Source organism: Agaricus bisporus, assembly GCF_000300575.1.
Source record: "Agaricus bisporus var. bisporus H97 unplaced genomic scaffold AGABI2scaffold_2, whole genome shotgun sequence".
NCBI lineage: Eukaryota > Fungi > Basidiomycota > Agaricomycetes > Agaricales > Agaricaceae > Agaricus > Agaricus bisporus.
In genome coordinates this window covers 958,029-983,441 of record NW_006267355.1, presented here as the reverse complement: position 1 = coordinate 983,441, position 25,413 = coordinate 958,029, and the positions used below count along the sequence as shown (strand labels likewise).

General features: G+C 47.7%; 11 protein-coding genes across 11 annotated transcripts; 5 read left to right on the top strand and 6 right to left on the bottom strand.

The window, feature by feature from the left end:
* Positions 1-137: 137 nt before the first annotated feature.
* AGABI2DRAFT_190435 (hypothetical protein) lies at positions 138-1,031 on the bottom strand (the record flags this gene model as incomplete). Its single annotated transcript, XM_006458004.1, has 4 exons — positions 975-1,031; positions 646-908; positions 429-588; positions 138-363 (listed from the first exon to the last, which is right to left on the bottom strand). Coding segments are annotated over exons 2-4 (486 nt in total), but the record flags the coding sequence as incomplete, so codon positions are not given.
* A 46-nt stretch (positions 1,032-1,077) lies between these two features.
* AGABI2DRAFT_190434 (hypothetical protein) lies at positions 1,078-2,374 on the bottom strand. The gene is made up of 7 exons (XM_006458003.1): positions 2,328-2,374; positions 2,180-2,268; positions 2,010-2,123; positions 1,798-1,949; positions 1,585-1,741; positions 1,301-1,527; positions 1,078-1,240 (listed from the first exon to the last, which is right to left on the bottom strand). The coding sequence occupies exons 1-7, from the start codon at positions 2,335-2,337 to the stop codon at positions 1,162-1,164; spliced, it is 828 nt and encodes a 275-aa protein (XP_006458066.1). The 5' UTR covers positions 2,338-2,374; the 3' UTR covers positions 1,078-1,161.
* Positions 2,375-2,460: 86 nt separating this feature from the next.
* On the bottom strand, positions 2,461-6,379 carry AGABI2DRAFT_199282 (hypothetical protein). Its single transcript, XM_006458002.1, has 19 exons — positions 6,299-6,379; positions 6,162-6,247; positions 5,970-6,108; positions 5,793-5,911; positions 5,663-5,737; positions 5,314-5,612; positions 5,029-5,258; positions 4,825-4,976; positions 4,429-4,771; positions 4,192-4,373; positions 4,096-4,143; positions 3,888-4,044; positions 3,738-3,838; positions 3,497-3,679; positions 3,184-3,433; positions 3,049-3,128; positions 2,922-2,996; positions 2,719-2,868; positions 2,461-2,661 (listed from the first exon to the last, which is right to left on the bottom strand). Exons 1-19 carry the CDS (start codon positions 6,345-6,347, stop codon positions 2,545-2,547), a joined length of 2,835 nt encoding a protein of 944 aa, XP_006458065.1. The 5' UTR covers positions 6,348-6,379; the 3' UTR covers positions 2,461-2,544.
* Positions 6,380-6,448: 69 nt separating this feature from the next.
* Positions 6,449-7,251, top strand: AGABI2DRAFT_216234 (hypothetical protein). The gene is made up of 2 exons (XM_006458001.1): positions 6,449-6,498; positions 6,550-7,251. Exons 1-2 carry the CDS (start codon positions 6,476-6,478, stop codon positions 6,722-6,724), a joined length of 198 nt encoding a protein of 65 aa, XP_006458064.1. The 5' UTR covers positions 6,449-6,475; the 3' UTR covers positions 6,725-7,251.
* Positions 7,252-7,291: 40 nt separating this feature from the next.
* Positions 7,292-10,579, top strand: AGABI2DRAFT_115082 (hypothetical protein; the record flags this gene model as incomplete). The annotated part of the gene is made up of 13 exons (XM_006458000.1): positions 7,292-7,353; positions 7,404-7,737; positions 7,788-8,052; positions 8,102-8,536; positions 8,584-8,660; positions 8,717-8,901; positions 8,959-9,032; positions 9,078-9,191; positions 9,335-9,455; positions 9,512-9,651; positions 9,703-9,834; positions 9,889-10,131; positions 10,194-10,579. The coding sequence occupies 13 exons, from the start codon at positions 7,292-7,294 to the stop codon at positions 10,577-10,579; spliced, it is 2,568 nt and encodes an 855-aa protein (XP_006458063.1).
* Positions 10,580-10,817: 238 nt separating this feature from the next.
* On the bottom strand, positions 10,818-12,618 carry AGABI2DRAFT_199278 (hypothetical protein). The gene is made up of 3 exons (XM_006457999.1): positions 11,922-12,618; positions 11,177-11,857; positions 10,818-11,119 (listed from the first exon to the last, which is right to left on the bottom strand). The coding sequence occupies exons 1-3, from the start codon at positions 12,609-12,611 to the stop codon at positions 10,859-10,861; spliced, it is 1,632 nt and encodes a 543-aa protein (XP_006458062.1). The 5' UTR covers positions 12,612-12,618; the 3' UTR covers positions 10,818-10,858.
* Positions 12,619-13,488: 870 nt separating this feature from the next.
* AGABI2DRAFT_190433 (hypothetical protein) lies at positions 13,489-14,897 on the top strand. The gene is made up of 4 exons (XM_006457998.1): positions 13,489-13,832; positions 13,888-13,943; positions 13,990-14,144; positions 14,205-14,897. Exons 1-4 carry the CDS (start codon positions 13,583-13,585, stop codon positions 14,749-14,751), a joined length of 1,008 nt encoding a protein of 335 aa, XP_006458061.1. The 5' UTR covers positions 13,489-13,582; the 3' UTR covers positions 14,752-14,897.
* A 227-nt stretch (positions 14,898-15,124) lies between these two features.
* AGABI2DRAFT_190432 (hypothetical protein) lies at positions 15,125-16,856 on the top strand. Its single transcript, XM_006457997.1, has 6 exons — positions 15,125-15,254; positions 15,306-15,422; positions 15,473-15,838; positions 15,886-15,976; positions 16,029-16,215; positions 16,269-16,856. The coding sequence occupies exons 2-6, from the start codon at positions 15,308-15,310 to the stop codon at positions 16,557-16,559; spliced, it is 1,050 nt and encodes a 349-aa protein (XP_006458060.1). The 5' UTR covers positions 15,125-15,254; positions 15,306-15,307; the 3' UTR covers positions 16,560-16,856.
* Positions 16,857-17,682: 826 nt separating this feature from the next.
* On the top strand, positions 17,683-21,617 carry AGABI2DRAFT_133877 (hypothetical protein; the record flags this gene model as incomplete). The annotated part of the gene is made up of 22 exons (XM_006457996.1): positions 17,683-17,823; positions 17,876-17,925; positions 17,982-18,071; positions 18,131-18,134; positions 18,189-18,251; positions 18,304-18,519; positions 18,569-18,731; positions 18,781-19,165; positions 19,215-19,284; positions 19,338-19,485; positions 19,534-19,674; positions 19,731-20,063; positions 20,123-20,377; positions 20,428-20,458; positions 20,508-20,610; positions 20,666-20,815; positions 20,868-20,957; positions 21,022-21,100; positions 21,157-21,272; positions 21,323-21,395; positions 21,462-21,536; positions 21,586-21,617. 22 exons carry the CDS (start codon positions 17,683-17,685, stop codon positions 21,615-21,617), a joined length of 2,808 nt encoding a protein of 935 aa, XP_006458059.1.
* A 195-nt stretch (positions 21,618-21,812) lies between these two features.
* Positions 21,813-23,602, bottom strand: AGABI2DRAFT_176555 (hypothetical protein; the record flags this gene model as incomplete). Its single annotated transcript, XM_006457995.1, has 3 exons — positions 21,813-23,042; positions 23,103-23,398; positions 23,454-23,602. The coding sequence occupies 3 exons, from the start codon at positions 23,600-23,602 to the stop codon at positions 22,114-22,116; spliced, it is 1,374 nt and encodes a 457-aa protein (XP_006458058.1). The 3' UTR covers positions 21,813-22,113.
* Positions 23,603-23,819: 217 nt separating this feature from the next.
* On the bottom strand, positions 23,820-25,379 carry AGABI2DRAFT_115076 (hypothetical protein; the record flags this gene model as incomplete). Its single annotated transcript, XM_006457994.1, has 1 exon — positions 23,820-25,379. The coding sequence occupies one exon, from the start codon at positions 25,377-25,379 to the stop codon at positions 23,820-23,822; it is 1,560 nt and encodes a 519-aa protein (XP_006458057.1).
* Between the last annotated feature and the right edge of the window lie 34 nt (positions 25,380-25,413).

Genomic DNA, 25,413 nt, shown 5'->3' with positions numbered 1-25,413 from the left:
GGCAGGCGATGGAGAGACTGGCTCATGACTGGGTTCAGGAGACGGCGGGTCACCTCCAATACGATAACTTTTTTTTGAAGAGTCTCCACCTATAACTCGAACGGAAATAGGACTTTCGTCCGCGTCCTGACTGGGAGGTGTTGATATCCTTGCCGTCCGCTGAACAGGCGTCACAGGGCGCTCTCGCATGGGTGCATGCGACGGTGGTGTACCAAGAACCATCGGAGATTCTTGTACAGAAGACCCATGATCACCCATGTGAGATACAACAGAAGGGAGACTGTTTTCCAAAGCTCGCAGTGAAAATGGTTCGGTCGTTCGATTCGGAGTGGCTGGCATAGCTGGCCGCGCAGCAGCATGACTCTGTCATGAGAAGAGTTCATATAACTGTACATGTACAAAATACACATTAGACTGAAAGCACTTACAGGAGGACCGCGCTGCAACATTAAAAATTCAACCATAACCTTTAATAGATGGTGGTATATCTCGTGGGGATCATCTACGAGGTCGATCTTCATGATTTTGAGATAATGCATTCCACAATATTCTGCTATTGTTCCAATTACCCGAGCATATTGGAATCCTCTGTTAAACAGGTACTCATTGCATGTACGCTCGGGAAAGAATGAAACTGGCACAAACTTTGACATGGATTCGGCAAACTCGCACTCCCTGTCTTCATCTATAATATCCCACTTCATAGCTTTCATCCTACCTGTACCATCATCCAACCTAAAGTCCATCTTCCCCCCTGTATAGCTGGTATCGTATACGTTAGCAACCAGTTGTACAAAACCGGTTTCCTTGTCATTGATCTTGAAGCGAGTCTGAACATGAGTTGCAGTAAGTATCTGTCGAATCGTTGTATGTTGAATCGCATCCAAATAGTCGCTTCGAGCCGTGGACTAGATGAGCGCAACAAAATGAACTTCGTCCATGCGGTCAGTAAATCTGATGATCATATTACCTACCCTATCATTGTTTGGCGATCCACCGCTATAAGTCACATCAGGGCCAGGAGAATAAGACATTGGATACAATCCGAGTTTCTGCTTTAATCAGGTCAGATAAAACGAGGGGAAGTCAACGCCGCCACGAGGCCCAAAGTGTCATTAAGTAAGTCCGCAAGACGGATCTATTGTTATACAAATTATCGATCTACCGTGAAACTGCAAAGTGGCAATCGTCAATGGTGTTGAACAGATGTCCGTTATCCATCAAGGAATCCATCGCGGTGCTTGATGTGTCAAGTCACTGTCAGTATCATAGCCGTGGCGCCGTAGAACACGAGACGGACCTAAGTTTATCTGCATCTTCATCCGATTTACCAATAGCTCGAGCAATGGTAGCAACATGAACACCATCCTTTTGATCTTGCGAAATGAGAAATCGGATAATTTGCTGTTCGAGAGGGGGAAGATGAGAATATTCATCCCGAATGTCCATAGAGTTGTCAAGCTGGTAAGCACTAGACGACTTCACACCAGTCGCATTTTGCTGCTGCCCAATACCAAAGTTGTAATGCTATTCCAAAGCTTCAGCTCCTTTTGTAATATAACACATTCGCGTAAAACGACTCACCGGTCCACGCTCCAACGTCAGTGTCACCGTGATACATTCCAGGAAGTGAAAGTCAATTTCGCTAAAATCTGTAACAGGCCTCATATACGTGGCATTGATATACTTTTTTCCTCCAAAGGATTTCAAAAATCCAGTTAGTCGCACATAAATGCCTTCCCTGTCATGAATGAAATCGTCAATCAAGGTCAGAAGAGAAACTATAAAGTTCCTAACTTGATGTCACCCCACTTCTCCATCTCCTGCTCAGCATTAGTTGAAGAGCCTACCCAATGTCGTGCCTCAACGCGGCCTAGACCATCTTCAAGCGTATAAACGTGATTTGTCGTCTGTAGATGCATCGAAACTAAATGTCCAACCATAGTAACCTAATACCAACAACATCAGCACATATTTGTGAGAGGGGTGGGGTTGAAAAATGCGCGCACAAGTCCGACTTCGAACCCATCCAACACCCAGGGTGCATCATTGTGTGGCTGCTCTGCTTTCCGATACTGAAATGAGTTTATGGGTCGTAGTGATGAAGCTGCCTCGCTCCTCTGCTAATTGCCAAATATAAGCTACTGAATCTTGAATAAGAGCACAGCGCCATACTTACCTGTCCACTCCCAGGACTTCCCATCTGACTATAAGGTGAGCCTCCTTGAAGAAATCCTCCTCCTCCTCCTCCACCGCCATAGTAATCATCTGTGCATGGGCCAAATTATTCGCAGAACTCGGACAAACGACTTGAATCATAGGCATACTTTGAGACATTCTGAATTTTTAACGCGCAGCAAGGAAGTCGCAAGTGATAAAACGCGCTATGAGACGCGACCCCCAACACCAATGAAGGATCCGTGACATCACGTGTTTTCGCGCCACTCAGCCTCAAAGTATGTAAAGTAACAAGAGTTGGGATAACATTAACCAATTAAACGAATTATACAAGCATCCTACTTACATTCTCCAATAACCAAAAACTTAATTAGTAGTGTAATTCGTACAGATCCGAGCAATCCCCTTTCCGAAACCTTCAAGCACCTTCTTCCTAGCATCTAATCCTTTTTTGGCGACGCCCAAAACAAAGTCATGATCAATCTATAATCGAGTTAGTCAGTCAACCGATATCCAAAATGATTCCAGACCAATACATACACCAGCATCTATGACCATCGAACACTCCTCTACGAAAGCTTTACGAGATTCTCCCGTGCATTCGCTCTCACTACGCTTGATAAGCCCTGTAGAGATCTCCTTCAGGTTAGCTATAGCATTAGTCCGAATGCTTTTGATACTAGCAGCGAGCTATAGATACGGTTTGTGAGTGAAATTTTTGTAGGCGTTACCGGATATCTCACATTGCCAAGTTTATTCTGCTTCACCACTGTTTGGTTCTTGAATCGGAGGGACTCGACAACCAAGATAAGGAATGCCTTCCAAAATGATGAGTATCATGTTCCTTACAAAAGTACCAAGCTGATTCACCTCTTGTACGATGGCTGCAACGTGAAGTGCCTCGACCGGCGAGCTAGCATCTTTTAGCTCGTTAAACTTTGTCTTCATCTCTGTTCACAATCCGTCAATACACCATTCCACATTTAAAAAATCAACTTGAATCACCGTCAAAGTACCGGACGATAAGCTCAGGCGGTTCAACAAAAGCAGGCACTTCCTCATCTTTTTTGTGGCCGTTCCCATTTGTCACGGGGATTTCAAGACCTTTCAACGGGTGTCCTGTCTTCAGCTCCGTTTGCTTGGAGGCCTCAGCCAACACTGCTGATGGATGGGGTCTAGCATAATCGTGATACTTTTCCAGCCAGTCACCCAGAGCGCCAGCAAACTCTACAAGAGACACTTCATCTTGGGTAAGCTAGCAGAATTTATGTAACTCGTCAGTTATGTGAAACTGGGAGGCTGGGCAATTATCATTCACCTCTTTGAGGTCCTCTTCTGATCGCTCGCACAGACGGTCTCTTAGACTTAGGTCGCCAGGTACGTCCGGACGTTTCTTGGGTCGGTCACCAATCAGTAGTTTCTCTTCTACTGTATCATCGAGATCACTGCCTTGTTGTAGGCACCGAATGTAAAGCTTCAAAAAGGTTCGAAGGAAGCCGTGCTAGAGACGTATATATCAGTCACCGCTTTTCACGAAAGTGCATTGCATATATACGCACTCCCTCATAAATGTCAAATAATAGAGTCTGAGTGTTGAAGTCAGGAGAAGACCTTGGCTGGTAGTTGGGTAGTACGTTGGTATCTCGGTTATCATGGTGAACTAAAATGTATTCAGCATGAATTCGCGCTCATTATTATTGGGCCCGTACCTCGGTCAAAGATGAACTTGAGCTCGATGAGCTCCAGATCCACGATATCAGAGATAATGTTTTCATGAGCCAAGCGCATCCTAAGATGTTCTATCTTGATGAGATCACGTTGTAGAGAATTTTCAAGCCTATCCTCAAATGTGACGAATTCGGGTATCTGATCAAAGAATATCAGGCATGTAGTACTCTCCAGAATACAGAATCATACCTGTGAGTATTTTTCCGCCGAAAACGCCCGTATGATAAAATCGCCAGTCTAAGTATTATGTCAGTGCCAGCAATCAAGTTATTTAAAACACCAAACCTCTTGCGAATTGTTGAGATAAATTTGATTTGCTTCTAGACACTCCGAGGCAAACGTGAGATCCCCGATAGCGGCTGAAGAAAACATCGAGGTACGAGAGAGGATGAAGTACGAAAGGGTCTCATTTTGCACTTGCTTAACACGAAGTGCTCTATAATGCTCAAGAGCTTGAGCGGGTGCACCTATAACATAGCCATTGTCAAAAAGCACATCACTATGCCTAGGAAGGAAACGAACCGAGTAGACGGTATAGGCGAACAAGCATAAGTTTGGCAGAATAGGATTGCTTGCTCTTGGTCAATGCATATTCCAGAAGAGCGACGGCCGAGTATAGATATCCATCATCTGTTGTCAACTTCCACAAGCTCACGTAGCTCGTTGCGGCCAAGAGAGCGAGATCGTCCGCGGGTTGGAGCTCTGTACTGGGTAAGGTGGCACCAAACTTGAGTCCCTGAAGGTACTTTTCCGTGTAGAGAGCTGCACGAGCTGTTTCCGCATCATGGGTTATCTCAGACGGTAATAGGTTGTGACGCTGGAGTTTTAGCAGGTTAATAACACGAGCTAATTCGTCTTCCGTCGACTTCAATTTTAGATTTAGTCGAGAAAATCGCCTGTATCATTGGGGTCACGTACAAAGGAGAGTGAGAAAGAATCCAGGATAGTTTTCCACTTTTGCAGTTCGTCGCCCTCGAGTTGGGTATACGATAGAAGGTCCTGATGGCAGGAGGGTTTGTGGCTGAACTTTTCAAGATATTCTTGAAGGAGAGTAATGAGCCTATTCTCGTCTATTCCAACGTAAGTCATGGTCGATCATCTGGCAAAAAAATTGACTCGCACCACTGGAAAGACCATGTGCACGGGAGCGTTTTTCAAGTTCTAATAATGACAAAAGTCCGGTGCGATCTCTGAGTCCATCCTTCTCCACGACCTTCAAAAATAGTTGTTCGGTATCGCGGATTCTTGCACGAGTAACGTCAAGTGCTTCTTCCGAAGGGTCGGTCTCCTTATCCGCAAGGTCAGCAAAGGTTGCGTCGAGCACAGACAGGAACTCAAGCCAATTTCGGTCGCTATATCAGAATAAATCAGAGGAGGCTTGGATTGCACAGAACTTTAAAAGCATACTCCTTTTCTAAAATAAGACCCTTGGCTGAGTCACCTTCCTCCTGTATTAATCCCTTCAGTTTCCAAACTTCTCTTCGTAGTTCATTGCAGGATAGGTTAGTGGCACATATATTTCTTCCGACTGGGCTGTCGAGTAGTTTGTGGGCATCATCGATGAGATCCAATTTGAGCAAGATGGAAAGGTGGAGATGAAAACGTTCCGAATTTACATATGAGGGTGTGGGTGACGAGACAACAAGACGGTGTGCAAGTTTGTAAAGTAGCTCACGGAGCTGGAGGGGTGTGCCATGTTCTTCTGCCTGAAAACGCGATCGGTACCTCGTGGAAGCCAAGAATTATGCACACACACCTGCAGGACGGTGCTTATGACAGTCCAGTAAAGGTAACGATCATCCTGGAATTGCTTGTGCATGCGTGTAGCGACCTGCAGGGGTGATGATATTAGGTCCGCAGACGCGCTTGGAAACACGAGGACATACGAGTTGGGCCGATTTCCACTGTGATGCACGAACATTGGCAAAGAAGTTTTGGATGCCGAGCTCTTCGTTGTGGGGCTGTTGCTTGTACGCCTCCTCGAACATTTTGACCATGTCCTTGTCTGGATTTGAATACTTTGCATTAGCGATATCATTGAAGGGCGGGTCGCGAAACCTCACGTCTGCCGAGGCCTCTGAGAACATGCATCATGGCGGTGAGGGTTGCATCGCTGGTAGGTTTTAATTCTAGAACCTCTTCGCACAGGACGAGGGATTCTTCTATTTTTTGTGAACGCACGAGAGCAAGCGCTTTTAAAGCCTGAAAAATCCCGGATGAGAATGCCGAGTCAGTGGCACTGAGAAGAAAAGGACCTTGATTAATTCGTGTCGAGGGTACTTTTTGAGGAGTTTGTTGCAGGTGACAATGGCGGACTTGTTTGAGCCAGTGTCGAGGGCATCTTTGCGTGAAGTTGAATGGCGGGGGAGACGCGGGTGGCATAGGAACTCACCGTAGACAGGGCGAATCTGGCGGTCAAGGGCAACAGCAGCAGCGGACATGGGGGGTATGGAAGAAGTCGGGAGAGAGAGAGATGTTTAAAGGTGAAGATCCGGGACAATCGACCGAGGCCCGAAACAAAATTTGTTCGGGCACCCGTCCACCCTGATCACTTTGACATCTCGCCTCCATGCCGCCTGCCCTCCTCCACCGGTATGCCTCCCTCCTTTGCTTGAACTTGCTGCCTACTCACCATCTGGACAGATACGTCGACCCGCTGCTGGGCGTCTTTACCGGGGTATTTGCATATTATCTGCACGAGACTCACCCGCGCACTGCACCCCCTCCGGGACAACGCCTGACGGAGCTGTTGGAGTGGAAACGCGATGAAATGCAGCGCAAACGGGGGGAAAGGCTGGCTGCGCTCGAGCAGCAATAATCGTCTTTTGCAAGTTACATCTACCTAATACACTGTTCACACACTCGAGTACTGCTTCAACATGTCCTGCACCAGATTCATGACTTCCCGAAACACCAGTTTCTCGTCCTCAGTCAGACCCTCATCCCCGTCCGAGAGCTTCTTCAAAGCGAGCCCAACGACCACGGCTTTCCGGCCTGTATCAACGGCAGACGATGCGTCGTAGACCCAAACGAGAGTCGCTATCTGGGAGACGTATAGGGAATGCAGTGTCTGTACATGTTCTGACGACGCGCTGCCGAGTAACGGAGTGAGGTGGATTGCGGGTAGAGGGGGTGGTAGCTGGTCGGTGAGGGGTGGAAGACCGGTTGTAGGTGGAATACTTGCTTGTATCTTTGTTGAAAATGTTAAGACAAGAGTGGGGCACTGAGGCGGAAGACAGGCACCAGATTTCCGATCTTGCCGAGCTGGGTGACGAGGACGAGGGTGCGGTCGCTGTAGCGCTGAACGACGACATCTGTGGGGACGCCGTGGACGGGGCGGGTGAGATGCTGCATGGCTCACGTGATGGAGCGCGTACCTTCCTTGATGAAGGCCAAGTGGCACTCGGCCTGGTGGGACCTCTATCCGCTCACAGAACGCCCTCTCCGGTCAGTCCTTTCTTTCTTTCTTTTTCTTCCCACGCACCTCATCTCTGCAGTCCGCTAGCGTGGTCTGCCTCGTCGCTCGTCTTCTCGCCGCATCCCAACAAGCCACTTCTTGTCGCTCGCCATGTCGCCTCTTCCACCCACATCTTCATCCCCTCGCCCAACCCTGTCGCAGTTGCCCAGTCCGCCTATGCTCCTCCCACCGTCATCTCTGTCGCGCCCCAGGACGACGCCCTCTTTGCCTATTTTCCAAAGAACACTGGTGAAGGCATCGGCTGCCTCTGGAAGCGTGGATCTCAGATAGACAGTTGGACCGTCCAGGAATGGTGGTCCTTCTCTTCTCAATCTGCCCCCATCGCCGCAGACTGGCTGGGAGCTCGCCGCGAAGTGAGCGCCTATCCCATTCTTCTTCGCTTGACCCCTCACATCGTCTCTAGTGGGCAATAGACAGCCATGGCAAGCCAGAGCGACTGCCCCCGAGAGGCTTCGCTCTCCCAACACCCAGCCCCACTTTGATACTCGTCACACAAGACTATCGCATCCATATTTGCTATTATCAGTTCTACGTTCCGACCCTCCAAATATTAAAGTGTCCTCTCGACTCCATCAACATGTTTCGGTGCAATCAAGTCCCCGTTGAAGACGAACCACCCGATCTTGTCAAAGTGTGCCTTGAAGCCGCTATTACTATGACTTACCAACGTGCGTCGTACTTCACCTGTATTGCTGTACGTAGCCTGAGCTTCTATAGCTATGGACCCCATCTTCATTGCTGCGCGTGTCCGTCGCTCCACTGCATCCCCTACCCGCAGCAATCCCTTTGACCCAATGGACTTGACCGTGCCCGTCGTCTCTCAGGGCGACGATCAGAAAGCGCACGAGTGGGATTCACGTAACGATGAGTGCATAGTAGAAATCAGTCAGGTCTTTCTCCGCTTTGACGGTGCGACAATGGGTATGCCTCTTGCTTTTGAGAATGACCATCGCCGCCTCATCGCTTCATATCTAGCCATATTTTCTCAACCGCTTACTCCCATTCCTGTCAATAGTCCTGGCCTCTTAAAGCTTGACTTTTTGAACTGTCCCACAAACACACCCCTACCAGGTCCTGTTTCTCCTACAAAAAAACCTGTCCTCGACAAGTGGAAGTTGTATCTCGCCATGAGCTTTTTGGACTTTGACGGCTGTCCGTACTTTTCTATTAACATAGTCATCCCACTCATTACGAGATAGATGTATCAACACCCAAATCTCAGCTGTCCATCTATTCCATAAACCGTCGAACCTCAGCGGCTAACAAGCCCACTTTTGTACGTCCTTTCTCTTGTTCACCCTCTATGTATGCATCCGTCAACATCGCATCTAGGGCTACCAGCTTGAAGCAACACGGACTTTTGCGCCCAATGTGCTGACATATATTGCTTCAAATTCTCCTCACATCAGGGAACAGCTTCTGCCGGTCATTTTGTTAGACGTTTCGGGTCAATGGACTAATACGACGCCCAAAAAGCCAAAAGAGGTTGCCGCAGGGAAAGTTCATATGCTTACACTGTAGGTCTGTCCTTTCTTCTTTTGCCTTTACTTTCCCAACACGGTGTTTTTCTCTAGGCCAGGCCTGGAAAATAAATCCGATTGGGAGCCTTCAGTGATATACACGCCAGTTGATTCCGCAGGAACACATTGTAGGCTAATTCAGCAGCCTTTAAGCTTTTACTGATATCTATCAGTGCCACTGCAAGCGATCTCTTCCCCCAACGGTGTCTTGATATGTACCACCTCGCTTTCATCGCCTCAACCTCTAACAGGGATTCATCTCCTCCCTTTGCGTCGGAGTTCAGAAAGTGAGTATCCGCATTACCACTGTTTCCTCTTTTCTTTAGCTAAGGCGTAAGTGTAGATCCACCCCTTTTGAATCCCCTGGCTATAGCCATCTTGAACCGGAAAACTCCAACAGACATTTGTCATTGTCTATCTCTCTCTGCAGTACCTCTAGAAGAAGTCGTCTCCACTCTCAAGGGGACTATGACACTTCTGGACAATCATAACAACGGGCTTAAATATGGGTTTACTTGGGATCTGCTGGGCGTTGCGGTGGAAATTTATCGGTATGATGCATATCCTGCGGCAGCATCCTCGCTCATACCGTAGGTGTCATGAACAGTAAACGGGCTTCATTCGCAAAGGATGACGAAACCAAAGAATGCTTGACAGCGAAGTGGCATACCGGCCAAGATATGTGCTCAGTCGCCGCTTCTAATGTGGTGTTCGGGAACTGTGCCAATGGAAGTGCATATGATCTTGGTAAATGTCTCGATGGCGCTACTCCGATGCTTGCTAATCGCGGTCATTAAGAGGCCGCCTGGCAATTAATCGGGCTCTCCAAATGGATAATTACATTGCTCGAAAAAATTATGAAAGAGTGTATACTATTCTGTGACGTTCCAGAAAACCCTAGAATGAAAGCAACTCAGGATACGGCTTCGGGTAAAGTCTATTGAATATCGTACGGACGATGAAAGCTCAAATGCTTGCCTTTAGATACCTGGTATATATCGCCGACTCTGCTTCACCTCATCCACCCTTTTGCTCTTCAAAATCTAATTACAGCCCTGCGACATGTCAAGAAGTATTACCAATTTCTCAAGTCGCTGTCCGCTAGAGTGGAGACGTCACAGATCGCAAAAGATTTGTTGACTGATATGATAGATTATTCTGGACTCAACCTGGAAGGCCTGGAGGGAATTCTAGAGTCAAGTCTTCGAAATGTTGAATCTCTTCGACGTGAGTGTATTCCTTTGATCACAGGTGTAGGAAATTGAAATAGTGTTGTTTCCTCAATGAAGCGGAAGATTATCGCACTGCTTTGGCTGCTTGTCAACCCACACAGGCACTTTGGCCTCATCTATCAATGATCGTCAAGAAAATCACTGAAACCCCGAACATGATCAACAAAATGACATTATTCATCAAACCAGGAGACCTCGTTGATGATGTGATCAATCTCAACATTGGAACCGGAACAGCTTCAAAGCAGCAAAATGAAGATATTGTGACAAAGGGCGTGATGCCGACACAAAGTCCTCATTTGACATGTTTGAGATGCGGTGGATCGTCTGTTGCGGTGTCTACTTCGTCGTTGGCGGAATCTACATCGGATCAGTGGAAAGTTTGGGAGAAAATGTGGGCTTTGAAATGTGTATGTGGGGGTTCGTGGATAAGTGCGACCTGAGAGAGTGTACAATTGTAGTGTCTTCATATATTTCATGTGGGGTAGTACGTATTCACTTATAAGAGACAGTCCTCTACCGTGATGGGGCTTCCTTCCTTTTTCCCCCCTTGAAGAATATATCTCGAGTCTATTCAAATTCCCTCGTCCCTTCTCTCTTCGAACGTACTACCTCAAGCCCTTAGTGAGGCTGCTTAATCACTGACTCCCAGTACAATTGTAGTATCTTCATATATTTCATGTGGGGTATCAATATACATGTTTCGAACAAGAAATCAACTGTCAGAGGTGGCTGGAATTATACTTTTTCGGCAGTAAATAATGAAAAGTGGCATCTTTCACCTCGTCGAGCCATTGTTTGACGAGATCTTCATCGTAGACATTGGTGTCGTAATAGATGTACATGCGGAGTTGTCCGCGTACAGTTGTTGCACCCAGGTATAATTCCCTAGGACGGGTATGGAGGCCTACCACCGAACGAACGAGCCGTAAAGTGTGTCGTTCCCCAGAAAGGGGATAAAATTCCGGGTATAATTGGTCGCTCTGAAGAGTCGTCGTTATCAGTGACGTAAAAAGCCGAAGACCAAGACAATAACTCACACTACCGAAACTCGAACCGCCATATGAGAAAACCATCCCATCTTCTGCAAGTTCTTGCGGTGACAACATCCGACGATCTGCCGGTGACTGGAAAAGCATTTTATATTTCCAAGTTTCTGCAATATCTTTTCCGATTGCTATCCTGCCCGGAAACCTAGCAGAACTAATCTCGTGTTGAAGTGGGTTACGAAGTACCAGATCAGCTTCCCTTTTCACCAAGGTACATCGATATGTGAACCGTTTTTTCGATAAAAGATCGTCATAGGAGGGTAAAGGATCTCCGGGTTGGATGTTGGTGGCAGCTCCGAGAGGCATAAAGGGAAGTTGATAAAAAAAGAAACCGATGGCGAGGGAAGCGTTGGTTGCTCCACCTTTGTTGAACCATTCTTTATCCAAGTATGGTCGAAGGTTAAGAGGACCACCTGTAATCATAGGTTCCCTCTTTCGAAACTCCCACTCATCTTGACCGATTTCACCGTGAAGATATTTTTTACAGAGTATTCGGGTCAAAGCAACTTGCTCGATAACAGTGAAAATGGTTCCAAATGTTAATCCAATTTGGCGGCATCCTTGCAGGATACCTTGAGTTTCTTCTTGAGTGAAGGCTACGTTGATATGGCCGGAGCCGGCTGGTTGGTATGCAGTGGTGTTTGTGACCTTACAAGGCAAAGTATGACCACCCTAATAGAAAAATCAATTAACACGGAAGCTGTCAAATATTGGAGCATCGATAAAAACAACCTACGCGAAGTCTTAACAATCGATTTTCCCAGATAATAGCTCCCACGGCATTACGCCACCGTTTTCGCGGGACGCTTAACCGGTTTACCGGGTTGAGGTCGTCGCATGACGACGCCAAAGCTAACCTATCTCGGATACCTTCGACATTGTACTTGTAAGAGCTACCGCTCGCCAGGGAATCAAAGAAAAATCGACAAAGTGCAGAATTAGCATTTCCATCACTAATGGAGTGGGCGATGTGGATTGCAATGTGGAAACGAGTTCGATCATCAGTTCGGCGAAGAATGAATGCGCATGCGAGTAGGTCGTTTGAAAGAATTCGGGGATGCTTTAACGAGCTAGAAGATATCACAAGTGCCTCTTCATCAGATGCGACTTCATGAAATAGGAGTTCCCCCGGTCCGGCAGACGACAGACGATCGCTGTCGACGGAAAACCACAATGATTGATCCGGACGCCGTATAATTCGAGAGCCGAGCAGGGGATACTTGAGCTTAAGCGATATCCAAGCCGCTTCAACATTTGCCTGTGAAATTATTGACTCTCGGGAACCATGCAGAATCTCTATTTCAACTGTAGTTGTCGCGTCTGCTGTGCCCTCGAAAAGGCCGTCCCAATAAAATATTTCCTCTGTGGGTCCCAGACGACGAACGTACGTAGACGCGTTTTCAAGTGTCCAGGGAGAGGATAGCATAGGGCTGGAAACGAAGGCTTGCTTTAATATCAAAGTTACTTTCAACTTATTGTACTTCCACGCGGGTCCGGGCCGACCGGGCTTCGGAATTTTCTCTGACGAGAAAGCCTACCGCTCCCACGTAAGAGTGCTTCTTGTAGATGAGCGCGCGAGCTGAGTTGTCCAAAAACCCGCCCAGTCAGAGGCTGCATGACCTGGATGCGCTCTAGACCTCTTCCCCTTGACTTCCGAGTCAGGGGTTGCGTATGAATACCAAGCCTAACAAAGCCTTGGCGATATTGGGAGTGTCTCAGAGACGTACCTTTACCTTGGCATCGAATAAGGGTGCGCTCCTTTGTGCTTGTGTCAAGAGCCAGCGCTAGAAAAGTAGTCCGAGTCTCGAAGCATCACAAGAAACGCTACTCGTGCAGTCTCATCGCATTCCCAACTTTAAGGAATATTCTCAAGTTAGGGTTGCCCGAAGAGTCGTGCTGTACTGTGCCAAGATACCATCAGAGTTCGCTGGGATGATGCTCCTTCGAAAAGGTGCACATTGCTGCAAGTATTTTCGTTCCATTCCTGCGAGGCCGACCGCGCTATGCCTGGGAGAGAATCGAACCCTCGAGCTATTGCTCCACTGATAGGCTTGCAATAGAGGGAGAACATTGGAGAGATACCCTCCATAAAGATGCCTTGTGATAGCGGAACTATAATAAGATACTTGATTCGAGATGACATGCCGCGGCTACCCACGAGAGCACGAGCAGATGATGCAAGGGACTCAATCAAGGCTCAATCAGGCTCAATCGACGTCCAAACACCGATTTGACGGATTTCCCTTTTCGGACAGATCGACTCGTGCGAGAAAAAATAAGTCGTTGATTCTCGTGAAGTCCGTAGAAGTTGAACGTTGAACTGCTGAAACTCGACTTATAGAGCCTACAGGACCTCGCAACTTCGGTTCACCAATCGCATCTTTCTCTCCCAACAGAATGCCGAAGATATCCATCCCGCCACTTCCACTTTCTGGGCTTTTTGGAATTGTCAAGCCATCTGGTCCAACTTCTATGTCTGTTTTGACGGATATCAAAAAACTCGCTGGTAAATCTCGGCTGTTTGTAGAGGCCGATAAACTTGGGAAGCCAGACCATTCCAGGAAAAACTCGAAAAAGCGAAGTAGGTTTGACTCAGTAAAAATCGGTCAAGGTGGTACTCTCGATCCCCTCGCGAATGGTGTTCTCGGTATGTCATGGCAGATTATGCTCATAGCTTGGACAACCCCGACAGCGTATTTTAGTCGTTGGCGTAGGAAGGGGAACCAAGCATCTTGCTCAATTTTTAGACTGCACTAAGGTTGGCGACTTTTATCCGCCTTTATACCCACCTTACGGATGTCCAGGAATACTACACAACGTGCTTGCTCGGATGTGAAACAGATTCGTATGACAGCGAAGGGAAACGTGTCCGGCTAGCCCCATGGCGTCATGTCACCAGGGAGAAGGTTGAAGCTGCATTACCCATGTTCACCGGTGAAATTTTACAAACTCCTCCCATGTAAATCGGCGGCAACATTTCCTCCGTGAAATCTAGAACTCACTGTTGTATTGACAACAGTTTCTCCGCTCTGAAAATGGACGGCAAGCCCTTGTATGAGTATGCCAGGAAAGGCATATCACTTCCTCGACCGATTGAACCTCGCAAAGTTACAGTCCATTCTTTGGAGCTTGTCGACTGGCGAGGCGTAAATCACAATTTCTCATGGCCTCAAGATTCGCTCACTGTCGATGAGAAACAAGCCATGGAAACGGCTCTAAAGAGTGTTGAGAGTGAAGTCTCCCTCAAAGACGAAGTAGAAAATCCTCCCGAGGGAGAAAACGCTCTTGCATTTGTTCTCAAGATGAGGGTCTCTGGGGGGACATACGTCCGTTCGATTGTTCATGACTTAGCCCACTGCTTAAATTCTGCGGGACATGTCGTCACTTTGACTAGATCGCGTCAAGGGAAATTCGTGATGGGCGAAACGACAGACGAGGGTGATATTTCTTGTGTGCCTTGGGAAGTTTTCCAAAAGGCACCAGAAGGAGAGGAGGAAACGGATGCAAACGGTTTGGTCGAATGGGAGAGGCAAGTGCTAGATCAACTAGAAGTTATTGATGAGTAAAAGTTTCGTGGGTTCGCGAGCCTGCTCAACATCTGGTAGTACGAGAACGGACAATTGTAGGGTCACAGGTTCTGATATCTACATCTACATATTAATGTTTCGATCATTCGTCCACACGATATGTGTTGCACCAACCCTCCCAGGTGACGGCTCCGACTACCGTGTTAATTCAACGTCGTTCGTGGGGATCTTCCGAGCGCTTTCCGTTCGCGATCTCTCGGCGTCCCGTCTGGCAATTAAAGTGGGGCGACTTTCATGCTCCATGCAAGTGGTTTCGAACAGTGAACAGGATAAGATATAGTTCGCACATGCGGATTCTGGTCACACTAATGCTTCTGGGAGCTAGGCTTTCGTTTTTGACAGCGCCGGACATCGAACAGGAGTAGCGCATGAGGCCTTGAGGGTTAACGGGAAATCGTTGGGCGGTCCGGCGATACCTCTGCTGATCGGTCCGTTCTTTCCGGTCCGAACCAGCAAACTCGCCTTATATACTTACCATGGAGGCACAAAAATCTCTATCTTTCTTGCCTATCAGTCGTTCACAGATATCCCAGCTATGGCTTCGAGTGACGTCGGCGCGCTTAATGGTCATTCACCCGCCGTCAGGGCCCTGAAGCCGGGTGTATACGCTCCTATCCCAACGTTTTTCCTGCCGCATACCGAAGATCTTGGTTAGTGATTATGTGTTATCAATTGTTTCGGTTAAATGACTCCAGATTAGATCTACCTTCTTTCGAAGGGCATGTCGCTCGGATTGCTCGAGCTGGCGTTACACCAGTCATTGCTGGTTCCATGGGAGAAGCCATCCACCTTTCACATGCCGAGAGGGCGACTCTCATTCAAGCAGCTAGAAAGGTTTTAGATGGTATCGGTCTAGTTCATATGCCGATTATCGCTGGAAGTGGAGGAGGCAGTACGAGGGAGACTTTGGAATTGACAAAGGAAGCGGCTGCTGCTGGTGCAGACTATGTTCTCGTGATAGCCAGCGCTTACTTTGCAGGCGCACTGGCGGGTAGCCGAGAAGCCTTAAAGTCTTATTGGACTGAGGTTTCGCAGAAAAGTCCGGTTCCTGTCATGATATACAACTGTAAGTTGGCTTCTTATCAAGCAGGCGGCTATCTCATGTTACGATAGATCCTGGTGCTAGTGGCGGAATCGACCTTGACTCTGATCTAATAACGGATCTGGCCAAAGATTGCCCGAACATTTGTGGTGTCAAGCTGACGTGCGTTCCAACCATTCGACTTCCTCTTTATCTTACCAAAGAGCACTTGTAGCTGCGGAAATGTTGGCAAATTGACCAGGATTGCTGATGATATTTCGCATCCATCTTTCGTTAACGCCCACCCCCGTCAAAATCCCAATGCACCATTCCTAGTGTTGGGAGGGTACGCCGATTTTCTCACTCCTTCGTTATTTGCTAATGCCCATGGTGCTATCACCGGGCTTGCAAACATTACTCCGGTGAGTTATGTTTTTAAAGCATAGTTCACCCGAATTGAAACTTGTTTTCAAAGCACGCTGTTGCGAAGCTCTTCCAATTGTCAGAAGCAGCCCGCAAAGATCCATCACAACTCCCGGAGGCTCAGAGAATACAAGGGATCTTGGCACGAGCTGATTTTACTATCGCAAAAACTTCGATAGCCGGGACGAAGTATTTAATCGAGCAACTCTATGGCTATGGTGGCGCACCGCGAAAGCCCTTACCTCCTATACCTGCTTCAGCAGCCAAGTCTCTTTGGGAGCACCCCCACACACAAGAAGCCGTCAAGCTTGAGAGGGAGCTTAGCAACAAGATCATCAACTAGGCAAATGTCTAGGTATTTGTTCTCATGGAGTCCTAAGTGGGTTTCAATGATTGTTGCGCCACAAGAGATACTTTTCAACGTTATTAGGGATTTTATTCACAATTCCCATGAATGATGTATTACTTATGTATTTTCAACATTCTTCCTCCCGAGCCACTTATTCCATTCAATGTTTCGCTGTTGAGGCTTATTCGCCTGACACTGCATACATGTAGACACAGCTGGCAGGCGGGACATTCCTTGGCTTCCATCAGTTTTGTTTTTTTCGCGTGATATCAATCTTCAGGCAACACGTCAATAGTAGCCGCGTTACTTCCAAGCGGGAAGAGTCGTCTGTTAAGTAATTTAGTGTGTCCGTCGCTCGTTGCATCCAGCTGATGGAGACAACGCATGCGATTGCCGTACCATTTTCTGTGGCAGACTACTCATGATCAGGTTGCGGCGAGAAAGATATTATCAATTCAGATCAAAGGGCGCTTACCGTTTGAATGTAACATCTGAAGAAGTTTCACGTGGTACACGGGCCGCTTCTCACAGCTGTTGAACAACCAAGCCTACGGCACAAGACGGCGAAATACTTAATTCGGAGTCACCTCGAAATCAACCATTTACCAGTTCAACATCTGTTTCCGCTATCTCACTCTTGCAAAGTCCACAGAATGGCTCAAGGGCCGGTCTGTGTGTTAGAAATGGCGACCAGAGGTCGACTCCTTGCGTCGAACATCTCAGCAAGACTGCCCAAGTTCGGTGCGTCGTGTTCTTTATTTATCTGAGATACATTGTACAATGAAGCTGAACAGAGCTTCAACGCTGTCGTTGGACTAAACGCCGGAATTTCCAAACCACCGCCTATTTTCGAAACGACAATGCCAACAAGACTACTCCTGAGCCGCAAGGCATCCCCTATTCCTCACTTACCGTCGGTATACCGCGTGAAATATTCCCGAATGAACGCCGGGTTTCTCTCACCCCGCAAAACGCAGCTCTTCTGCGCAAAAAAGGGTTCGCTGATGTCCTCGTTGAACATCAAGCTGGTGTAGGAGCAGAGTTCCTGGACGAGCACTACGCAGCGGCCGGCGCCACCCTAGTGTCCCGCGATGAGTTATTCAAACGTTCAGACATCATGTTGAAGGTTAGGCCACCATTGATTGGTCAAGAGGCGGAGAAGATAAACGAGGGCAGCACTGTGATTTCATTTCTCTATCCGGCTCAAAACAAGTCGATCGTCGACACCCTTGCTAGTCGTAAAACCAACGCATTTGCGGTTCGTTGTTTTCTCTAGGCCTTGTTGCGCAGCAAGCTGAGTACTATTCTAGATGGACATGATACCCAGGATCTCTCGTGCACAAGTCTTCGACGCACTCAGGTAATTAGATCACTGAATAACGGAGAAAAATGGTATACTACTCATGTTGAATCCAGTTCAATGGCTAATATTGCAGGATATAAAGCTGTTTTGGAAGCTTCCAACCATTTTGGTAGATTTTTGACTGGTCAGGTCACAGCAGCGGGGTAAGTTTCTTCTTAACTGTCTCTTTGTTCTTCGAGCCTGAAAATTTCTATTTTCGCAGCAAGGTAAAGTTTCTCATCTATGAAATGTAGTAACTATCCTTGACTCAGAAAATGCAGATTCCTCCTGGGAAAGTTCTGGTTATCGGCGCAGGTGTAGCTGGCCTCAGTGCCATCGCCACGGTACGCTATGGGCTCTTGTGTCTTGTGAGCCCACCCGCTTATCATTAATCAGGCCAGACGACTCGGTGCTATTGTTCGAGGATTTGATACACGATCTGCAGCTCGTGAACAAGTGCAATCTCTTGGTGCAGAGTTTTTAGAGGTCAATATCAAAGAGGATGGTAGCGGCGCTGGTGGCTACGCCAAGGTCATGTCCAAAGAATTCATCGAAGCGGAAATGGCTCTATTTAAAGAGCAGTGTCGAGAGGTAGATATAGTGATAACGACAGTAAGTCATGCCTGCCTCACCTTCAACGTCTATGAAAATCGTTCTCTAGGCCCTAATTCCAGGCAAACCAGCCCCGAAATTAATCACCAAGGAAATGCTTGCGGTGATGAAACAAGGCTCTGTGGTGGTCGATATGGCGGCAGAAACTGGCGGCAACTGTGAGGCAACTGTTCCTGGTGAAATAGCTGTCCACAATGGTGTCACCATAATCGGTGAATCTCCCCTTACCCTTTACACGACTAGATACTGATTTACGAACAGGTTATACGGATCTACCATCCAGGCTCCCTACTCAATCTTCGACTTTGTACTCAAATAATATTACCAAATTCCTCTTATCTATAGGGGGTGACGGTCGTTACTTGGTGGATCTCGAAGATGAGGTCGTCCGCGGTGCTATTGTCGTTCACAAAGGCGAGGTTCTTCCTCCAGCACCCCGTCCTCTTCCCCCACCGGTGACTCCTCCGGCACCGAGCGCAGCTGAGAAAGAGGCTTCTGTAGCTATTACTCCCTGGCAGAAAGTAACAAGAGACGTTGCGCTTGTCACTGGTGGCATGGGTACCGTCGTTGCCCTTGGGAAAAGTACTGGAACTGCGTTCATGGATAGCTTCTTTACTTTCGGTCTTGCAGGTCTTGTTGGCTATCGGTAAGTGACCAAGAAGGATACCCACTGAAGACGCTCAAGTGGTTTTTAGGGTTGTATGGGGTGTTGCACCGGCTTTGCATTCCCCTCTCATGTCAGTAACCAATGCCATTTCTGGCTTGGTAAGTTTTGGACTCTATTTTCCTATACTTCATTCTTGACTCACCTCCACTAGGTTGGTGTTGCTGGTATGTTTGTCATGGGTGGAGGCTACCTCCCTGGTACCATTCCTCAGGCCCTTGGAGCAATGGCAGTCTTACTTGCGACCATCAATGTTTCTGGTGGTTTTATCGTCACGAAGCGTATGCTCGACATGTTCAAACGTAAGTCTTCGAACACAGTTATTGTACCTTTCCTTATACCAAGTACAGGTCCAACTGATCCGCCGGAGTACCCTTGGCTATATGCCATCCCTGCTACAGTATTCACCGGTGGCTTCCTTGCTGCTGCAAGCACAGGTATGGCAGGCCTTGTCCAGGCTGGCTACTTGACAAGTAGCATTCTTTGTATTAGTGAGTATCTAAGTTTTGACCGGATATTTATTGATTGATTAACTGCTGGACTTTAGGTTCTCTGTCTGGTCTCGCTTCGCAGGTTACTGCACGACAAGGGAATATCCTTGGCATCCTCGGAGTTGGTTCTGGCATTTTAGCGTCTTTGGCTGCCGTCGGTTTTCCTCCAGAGGTCATTGGGCAATTTGCTGGCGTTGCCGCCATCGGAGGACTCATCGGCGCATTGGTCGGAAGGCGTGTGACTCCAACGGAATTACCTCAAACCGTCGCTCTACTTCACTCAATTGTTGGTCTATCCGCTGTCTTGACTAGTATCGCCAGCGTCCTTCAGGATGTCTCTCATCTCTCGACGTTGCATATGGTTACTGCCTACCTCGGCGTTGTCATTGGTGCGTGAACCCCACAAGAAGACGACTAGGCTTCATGTATGCTCATGGATGGATGTTAGGTGGTATTACATTCACTGGCTCTGTTGTGGCGTTCCTCAAGCTTGCCGCAAAGATGTCCAGCAGGCCTCTGGCATTACCTGGGAAGCATTTAATTAACAGCACACTTTTGGGTGCCAATGTCGCGACTATGGCTGGCTTCCTGACGACAGTCCCTTCGACACCGATGGTTGCTGCTTCCTTTTTGGGAGCGAGTACTATCCTCAGTTTCATCAAGGGCTATACGACGACGGCAGCCATCGGGGGTGCAGACATGCGTGCGTACTTTGTGTGATAGATAGATCACACTGTTGACAGTATTCCCTAGCTGTTGTTATAACTGTTCTGAATGCCTACTCGTAAGTGAAAGTCGCTTCCGACGAATTACCACCGTCTGAACCAACTTAGTGGCTTTGCTCTTGTGGCTGAAGGCTTCATGTTGGATAATCCGCTTCTCGTAAGTGTTGGATCACTTATTGGTGTTAGTGGCTCAATCCTGTCATACATAATGGTAAGAGTGGTTCACTCATTTCTTGAGAAGTCTTACATATTAATTCATGCCGTAGTGTGTTGCCATGAATCGTTCTCTCACGAATGTCCTTTTCGGTGGTATTAGTGCGCCGACTGCCACTGAAACCAAGATCGAGGGTACAATCACCAAAACGACTGTAGATGAGACCGTCGAGTACCTAGCGAATGCTGACAGCGTCATTCTTGTATGTCGTCGTTATGTTGATTTGTGCTTCCCGTTTTTATCCTCGCATGCAGGTGGTTGGATATGGAATGGCCGTTGCTAGAGCTCAGTATGCTATTTCAGAGATTACTGCTTCGTTACGGTCGAAGGGAATCAACGTCCGGGTATGTTCTGTGATTCAAGCGTCTTGTATCTATCTATTACTAAGCCTCCGACGATATCTATTAGTTCGCAATTCATCCTGTCGCTGGTCGTATGCCAGGACAGTGCAACGTACTCCTGGCTGAGGCTTCAGTCCCTTACGACAGTGTGTTGTCATTCTTCACTACACTGATTTTCTGTCTTACCAGAGGATCGTAACAGTTGTCTTTGAGATGGATGAGATCAATGACGATTTCAAGGAAACAGATGTGACATTAGTAATTGGCGCTAACGATACTGTTAATCCTATCGCTCTCGAGGCTGGATCAGCAATCGCTGTATGTTAAATTTTTCTCTCACTCTTTGTTTGACTAACAAGTGCGTGCAGGGGATGCCTGTTCTCCATGCATGGAAGAGTAAGCAAGTCATCGTCATGAAGCGTGGTTTGGCTAGTGGATATGGTCCGTGATAAAATTCCATTCCATGGAGCAGCGGACCGCTACTGATGCTTCTGACCACTATCATAGCCGACGTTCCCAATCCCATGTTCTATATGCCTGGTACGAAGATGCTCTTCGGGGATGCTAAGGACACATGTGAAGGTATGTGGAGTTCTCCTGCAGAACTATTTATCCTGATGAATCCATTTAGCGATCAAACGTGGTTTGGAGTCGCGTAACTAAAAGGCCAATGCGAAATAATTCTACGGAGAACATGGAGAAAAAGAGTTGAGCAGTGGTGCAGATTGATATTTTGTGAATTTAGTTCATTAAATATTCTCGCGACTTTCATAATACCATCCCATGTTTAACTATTATTATTCCATCGTCGGCATTTCGGTACGTCTAAATAAGTATATGGATCATGTGGAAGAGGTTCCAATCCCCCCAAAGAAGATGCTGGGTACATGTAGGAATGTATATATAGTCGGTGTCGTGTATATAATAGCGATGAACTTAAAAATGTAAGAGATATGTGGTCCAAATTTAATTGAAAGGATGGCTACGATATGAAAGCGAACGTGGGATGCATGACGCCAATGTTAATGATGGCCGGATCAGAGGTGGGGACAAGGAATCAAAATGCAGTGCTAAGTTCCATATCCTGTCCATATCACCCAATTTGTTGCAGTAATTGATCATCCGATAACAACTTTGAGAGGGAGTCGCGTATCATTTATTATCGTGAGTAGATGATTTTTGTTTTCTCAGAATCTACAAATGGGGGCGAACATGAGAGTGTGGAGGTCATGGAAGATAAGGATGTCGTTGACGAAACCACGGCGAGGTCGAATTGAGGATGAATTGGGATAGGTGAACGCAAAGAATCAAGGCATCGTTTCTCATTCCTCCCATTCCAGAAGGACGGCATGTGTGGTGGGTCGCAGGGCCTAGAAATCGGAAAGTAGGCCGTTCTCTTGGGCTGAGCATTGTAGAGCCACGTTGCAACGAGGACGACGGCAGAGCCAAGGAGGAAAGTGAATGTCATATGGAAGTTGAACAGAGCGACGGAAGAGAGGAATGAGATAACGATACTCAAGCTTGTCGCGAAGCCCTTGAGAATATTGTCAGAGTATTTGATAACCAAAGCGGTGAGGAGACCGCCCAGAACCTGAACGGCGACTGTTGCCCATGCCCATACGCCGAAATTACGGAATAAGAGGGAGAGGAAACTTCCGACACCATTTGATTCTTGCCCGCGGTATGAAAGTATGATAGGAGCCAAGGCTGGCAGGAGAGAGAACAAGGATAGCTGAACGTTGCGCACCCAAAGGTCAGCTTGCGACCCTTTCAAAACCATCTCAAAATAGACACCGGCCAGGCCGGAGGTGAAGCAGGCGGCCGTCACCGCCATGAAACCTCTAAGCGGATCCAATGAGTGGTTTGCTGCATCAACTCCGGTGCCATTGTTGGCTCCGGCTTGGATCTGTACGATACCCACACCAAGAGCGAGGAACAAGAGGGAAACCCATTGGGTTGAAGAAAGTTTCTTTCGGAGAAGCATGACCGAGAATGCTGCGGTGGTGAGGATCTTCATTTGGTAGGTGACCTGGAATGTTGCCGCTTCAAGATTTGTGGCGGCAACGTATTGCAAATTATTTTGAATAACTATAGTGGTTCAAGGATAAGCATCTTTCCCTTGAAGAAGTTGGAACTTCCCGAACGCACCATAAAGAATAGCCGGTATTGATAGCTTCCAACAATCTGGGCTAAACACATCTCTCCACAGCCTCCGCAGTCGAGTCACGCGTCCTCTGCTTCCAGCCGCCTGGGTCATATCATACATGGGAGCATGCCCAGAGTCCAGACGCGAGAAGGCAATGACAAGCGATATTAGACCCTTCATGACTTCGTTCATGAGAACGGCTGTAGCTGCAGAGTATCTTTGGGATGATGGAGTTGAGACGCGGGAGTAGTGCATGATGATGGTGAGCGTTGAGTTTTGGACGGCCAGCGTTACCAGTCTGGTGCATTAGGCTGAGTCTTTGTCTGTGGCCCACTGTATGAACGAAAACGCACGAAATATACTTGAGAGGGATTCCCCATAGGGACGGGGCTGACAGGTGCGAGTGGCCGTTGTTGGCGAGACCCAGGTCTTCGTCGTCGTCGGCGTCTGGGACATTGGACGATTTTCGGATGGGGGATAGCTGGGGTGGAGAGGGAGCCATGGAGTCGGAGGGAGAGGCGGGAGGAGCGATGCCTTAAGTTGTGTTTTATTGAAGACTGCACTTGCCATTTTGAGACGCTTAGTTGCTGCGGTCAAATTGACTCCAACACTCCAATGAATATCATGACACATTTACTGATATAACTACTCCCATCTCTCCTAACAGATCTCGGTTGCCAAGCTACCAAACCCATCAAGATTTCTGAATCCTGTCCCGTTCAACCCTGTGGTCTTTCGCCGCGAACAGTGCTTTTCCGATCGTTTTCATACAAGTTGTAGATGCTGTACGTTGGACTCCGGTAGTCTGCGTAGCCTTCTGGGTTACCGTGCTCGAGAGCCATTTGTGCTAATGATGGAAGAGGCGGAGGCGACGGTACACGCGGCGGCCTATCATCTCCCCGAAGTCCCTTCTTTCCCAAAGCGTTAGCCGACCCGGGTACAGCGATTTCCATACCTAATCCAGCTCCAGATTTTCCAGAGGACAACGCCTTGATGTCTTCAGCAGATACCAGACTTCCCGAGGCAACAGCCACAAAGTTTCTTGTCGGAGTCGCAACCACATACTGATGGTGCATATCTGATACTTGATGGAAATGCCTATCATCACCGAAAAAGATAGAACCGCGTGCTTGCTGTATTCTTTGTTTCAACAGTTGTTTGGACTCCACAACACTGAGAGAATCGTCGGGATATAATGTTGGCTGAGGCGACGGTGTCAATCCTTCGATCTGAGGCGACGCAAGCCCTATCGCACGGGTCAACGCGCGAGTTTCTCTTACTCGTTGAGATTCTGACTTAGGTTGACCAGATGTGCCGCCCTTCATTTCACCCAGTTTGACCCGAGTAGCGACCCCGTATGTTGTTGGTATGGCAGAAGACATTCGAGGATAAGCACTTGTATAGTAAGGTGCTTGTATGCGGGTTCGGCTTTCCATCCCTGTCGCCCTATTATCGTCACTCAGGTCGGGCGAATCCAAAGGCATGAAATCCAGAGCAGGAACCGGAGAAGCAACGTCGGCACCATCGTATGCGAGGCCAATAGAAGAACGAGAAATTCCACGCCGATCCTCATAGATGGAGATTCTCCTGCTTTTCCGCAGGGATTTGGATCGCCGTTTTGTAATCTCATCGTCACCAGTGAAAACAGTGTCTCTGTTCTTCAGAGCGTTTGAACCATATTCAAAAGAGACTGTCGACATCCTATTCGTAGCTCGAGTAACTGCTGCCTGGATTTGCTGCAAGGAAGGATGGCTGGAATGATTGACGGGCGTACCAGACGTTCGGGACGAGCTACTGAGCCGAGAACGAGTTACTGCCATTTCCGGAGGTGGTAAAGGAGGGCGGAAAAACTGTTGATCAGGCACAGAAGACTCTTTCATTTGGATTTCATCCATTCCTCTCGTTTCAGATTTGTTCTGTGGAAAAGTTACCCAAGACCAGGTAGGGTTGAGACCAGCTCGCTGAGAAAACCGCTCGTTCGGACCAAATAGAGGCGAATCCTGTGATAGAGTCTCCTTTTCAAAATCACTATCTTCGAGCATTGGCAAAGAGGGTGTTGGGATTTTTCGACGTCGAGGACGTCGGAGCCATGAACACAGGAGGAGGAGGCAGATTATCAAAGTAAAGAAACTTCCGACCGCAATGCCGATAATTCCTGAAATAGGAAGAAAAGGGTGAGGTGTGGGCCACTGACTCTGCGCTGGGAAAGCTGTGGCAGATGACCCGGAATTTGGTGGAGAAATAGTAACAATTACCATTGCTGAAGAAATGATAGACATCGTAGTCGCTATGTGTTGGGCCGGTATACTGAGA

What these genes read in the sequence shown, in the direction of transcription:
- AGABI2DRAFT_216234 (XM_006458001.1), top strand. Translation starts at nt 6,476, where the DNA reads ATGCCGCCTGCCCTCCTCCACCG. An exon ending in CCGCCTGCCCTCCTCCACCG is followed by an intron (nt 6,499 to 6,549) that starts GTATGCCTCCCT and finishes CCATCTGGACAG; the next exon opens with ATACGTCGACCCGCTGCTGG.
- AGABI2DRAFT_190432 (XM_006457997.1), top strand. Translation starts at nt 15,308, where the DNA reads ATGGCTTCGAGTGACGTCGGCGCGCTTAATGGTCATTCACCCGCCGTC. An exon ending in ATTTGTGGTGTCAAGCTGAC is followed by an intron (nt 15,977 to 16,028) that starts GTGCGTTCCAAC and finishes GAGCACTTGTAG; the next exon opens with CTGCGGAAATGTTGGCAAAT. An exon ending in GGCTTGCAAACATTACTCCG is followed by an intron (nt 16,216 to 16,268) that starts GTGAGTTATGTT and finishes TTGTTTTCAAAG; the next exon opens with CACGCTGTTGCGAAGCTCTT.
- AGABI2DRAFT_190434 (XM_006458003.1), bottom strand. An exon ending in GAGAAGTGGGGTGACATCAA is followed by an intron (nt 1,742 to 1,797) that starts GTTAGGAACTTT and finishes CATTCATGACAG; the next exon opens with GGAAGGCATTTATGTGCGAC. An exon ending in GAAGATGCAGATAAACTTAG is followed by an intron (nt 1,241 to 1,300) that starts GTCCGTCTCGTG and finishes TGACACATCAAG; the next exon opens with CACCGCGATGGATTCCTTGA.
- AGABI2DRAFT_190433 (XM_006457998.1), top strand. Translation starts at nt 13,583, where the DNA reads ATGCCGAAGATATCCATCCCGCCACTTCCACTTTCTGGGCTTTTTGGA. An exon ending in CCTCGCGAATGGTGTTCTCG is followed by an intron (nt 13,833 to 13,887) that starts GTATGTCATGGC and finishes AGCGTATTTTAG; the next exon opens with TCGTTGGCGTAGGAAGGGGA. An exon ending in ATTTTACAAACTCCTCCCAT is followed by an intron (nt 14,145 to 14,204) that starts GTAAATCGGCGG and finishes TATTGACAACAG; the next exon opens with TTTCTCCGCTCTGAAAATGG.
- AGABI2DRAFT_199278 (XM_006457999.1), bottom strand. Translation starts at nt 12,611, where the DNA reads ATGCTATCCTCTCCCTGGACACTTGAAAACGCGTCTACGTACGTTCGT. An exon ending in ATCGATTGTTAAGACTTCGC is followed by an intron (nt 11,858 to 11,921) that starts GTAGGTTGTTTT and finishes TTTTTCTATTAG; the next exon opens with GGTGGTCATACTTTGCCTTG. An exon ending in GCGGTTCGAGTTTCGGTAGT is followed by an intron (nt 11,120 to 11,176) that starts GTGAGTTATTGT and finishes ACGACTCTTCAG; the next exon opens with AGCGACCAATTATACCCGGA.
- AGABI2DRAFT_199282 (XM_006458002.1), bottom strand. Translation starts at nt 6,347, where the DNA reads ATGTCCGCTGCTGCTGTTGCCCTTGACCGCCAGATTCGCCCTGTCTAC. An exon ending in CTCGACACGAATTAATCAAG is followed by an intron (nt 6,109 to 6,161) that starts GTCCTTTTCTTC and finishes GGGATTTTTCAG; the next exon opens with GCTTTAAAAGCGCTTGCTCT. An exon ending in CGGCGGAAAAATACTCACAG is followed by an intron (nt 4,045 to 4,095) that starts GTATGATTCTGT and finishes TTCTTTGATCAG; the next exon opens with ATACCCGAATTCGTCACATT.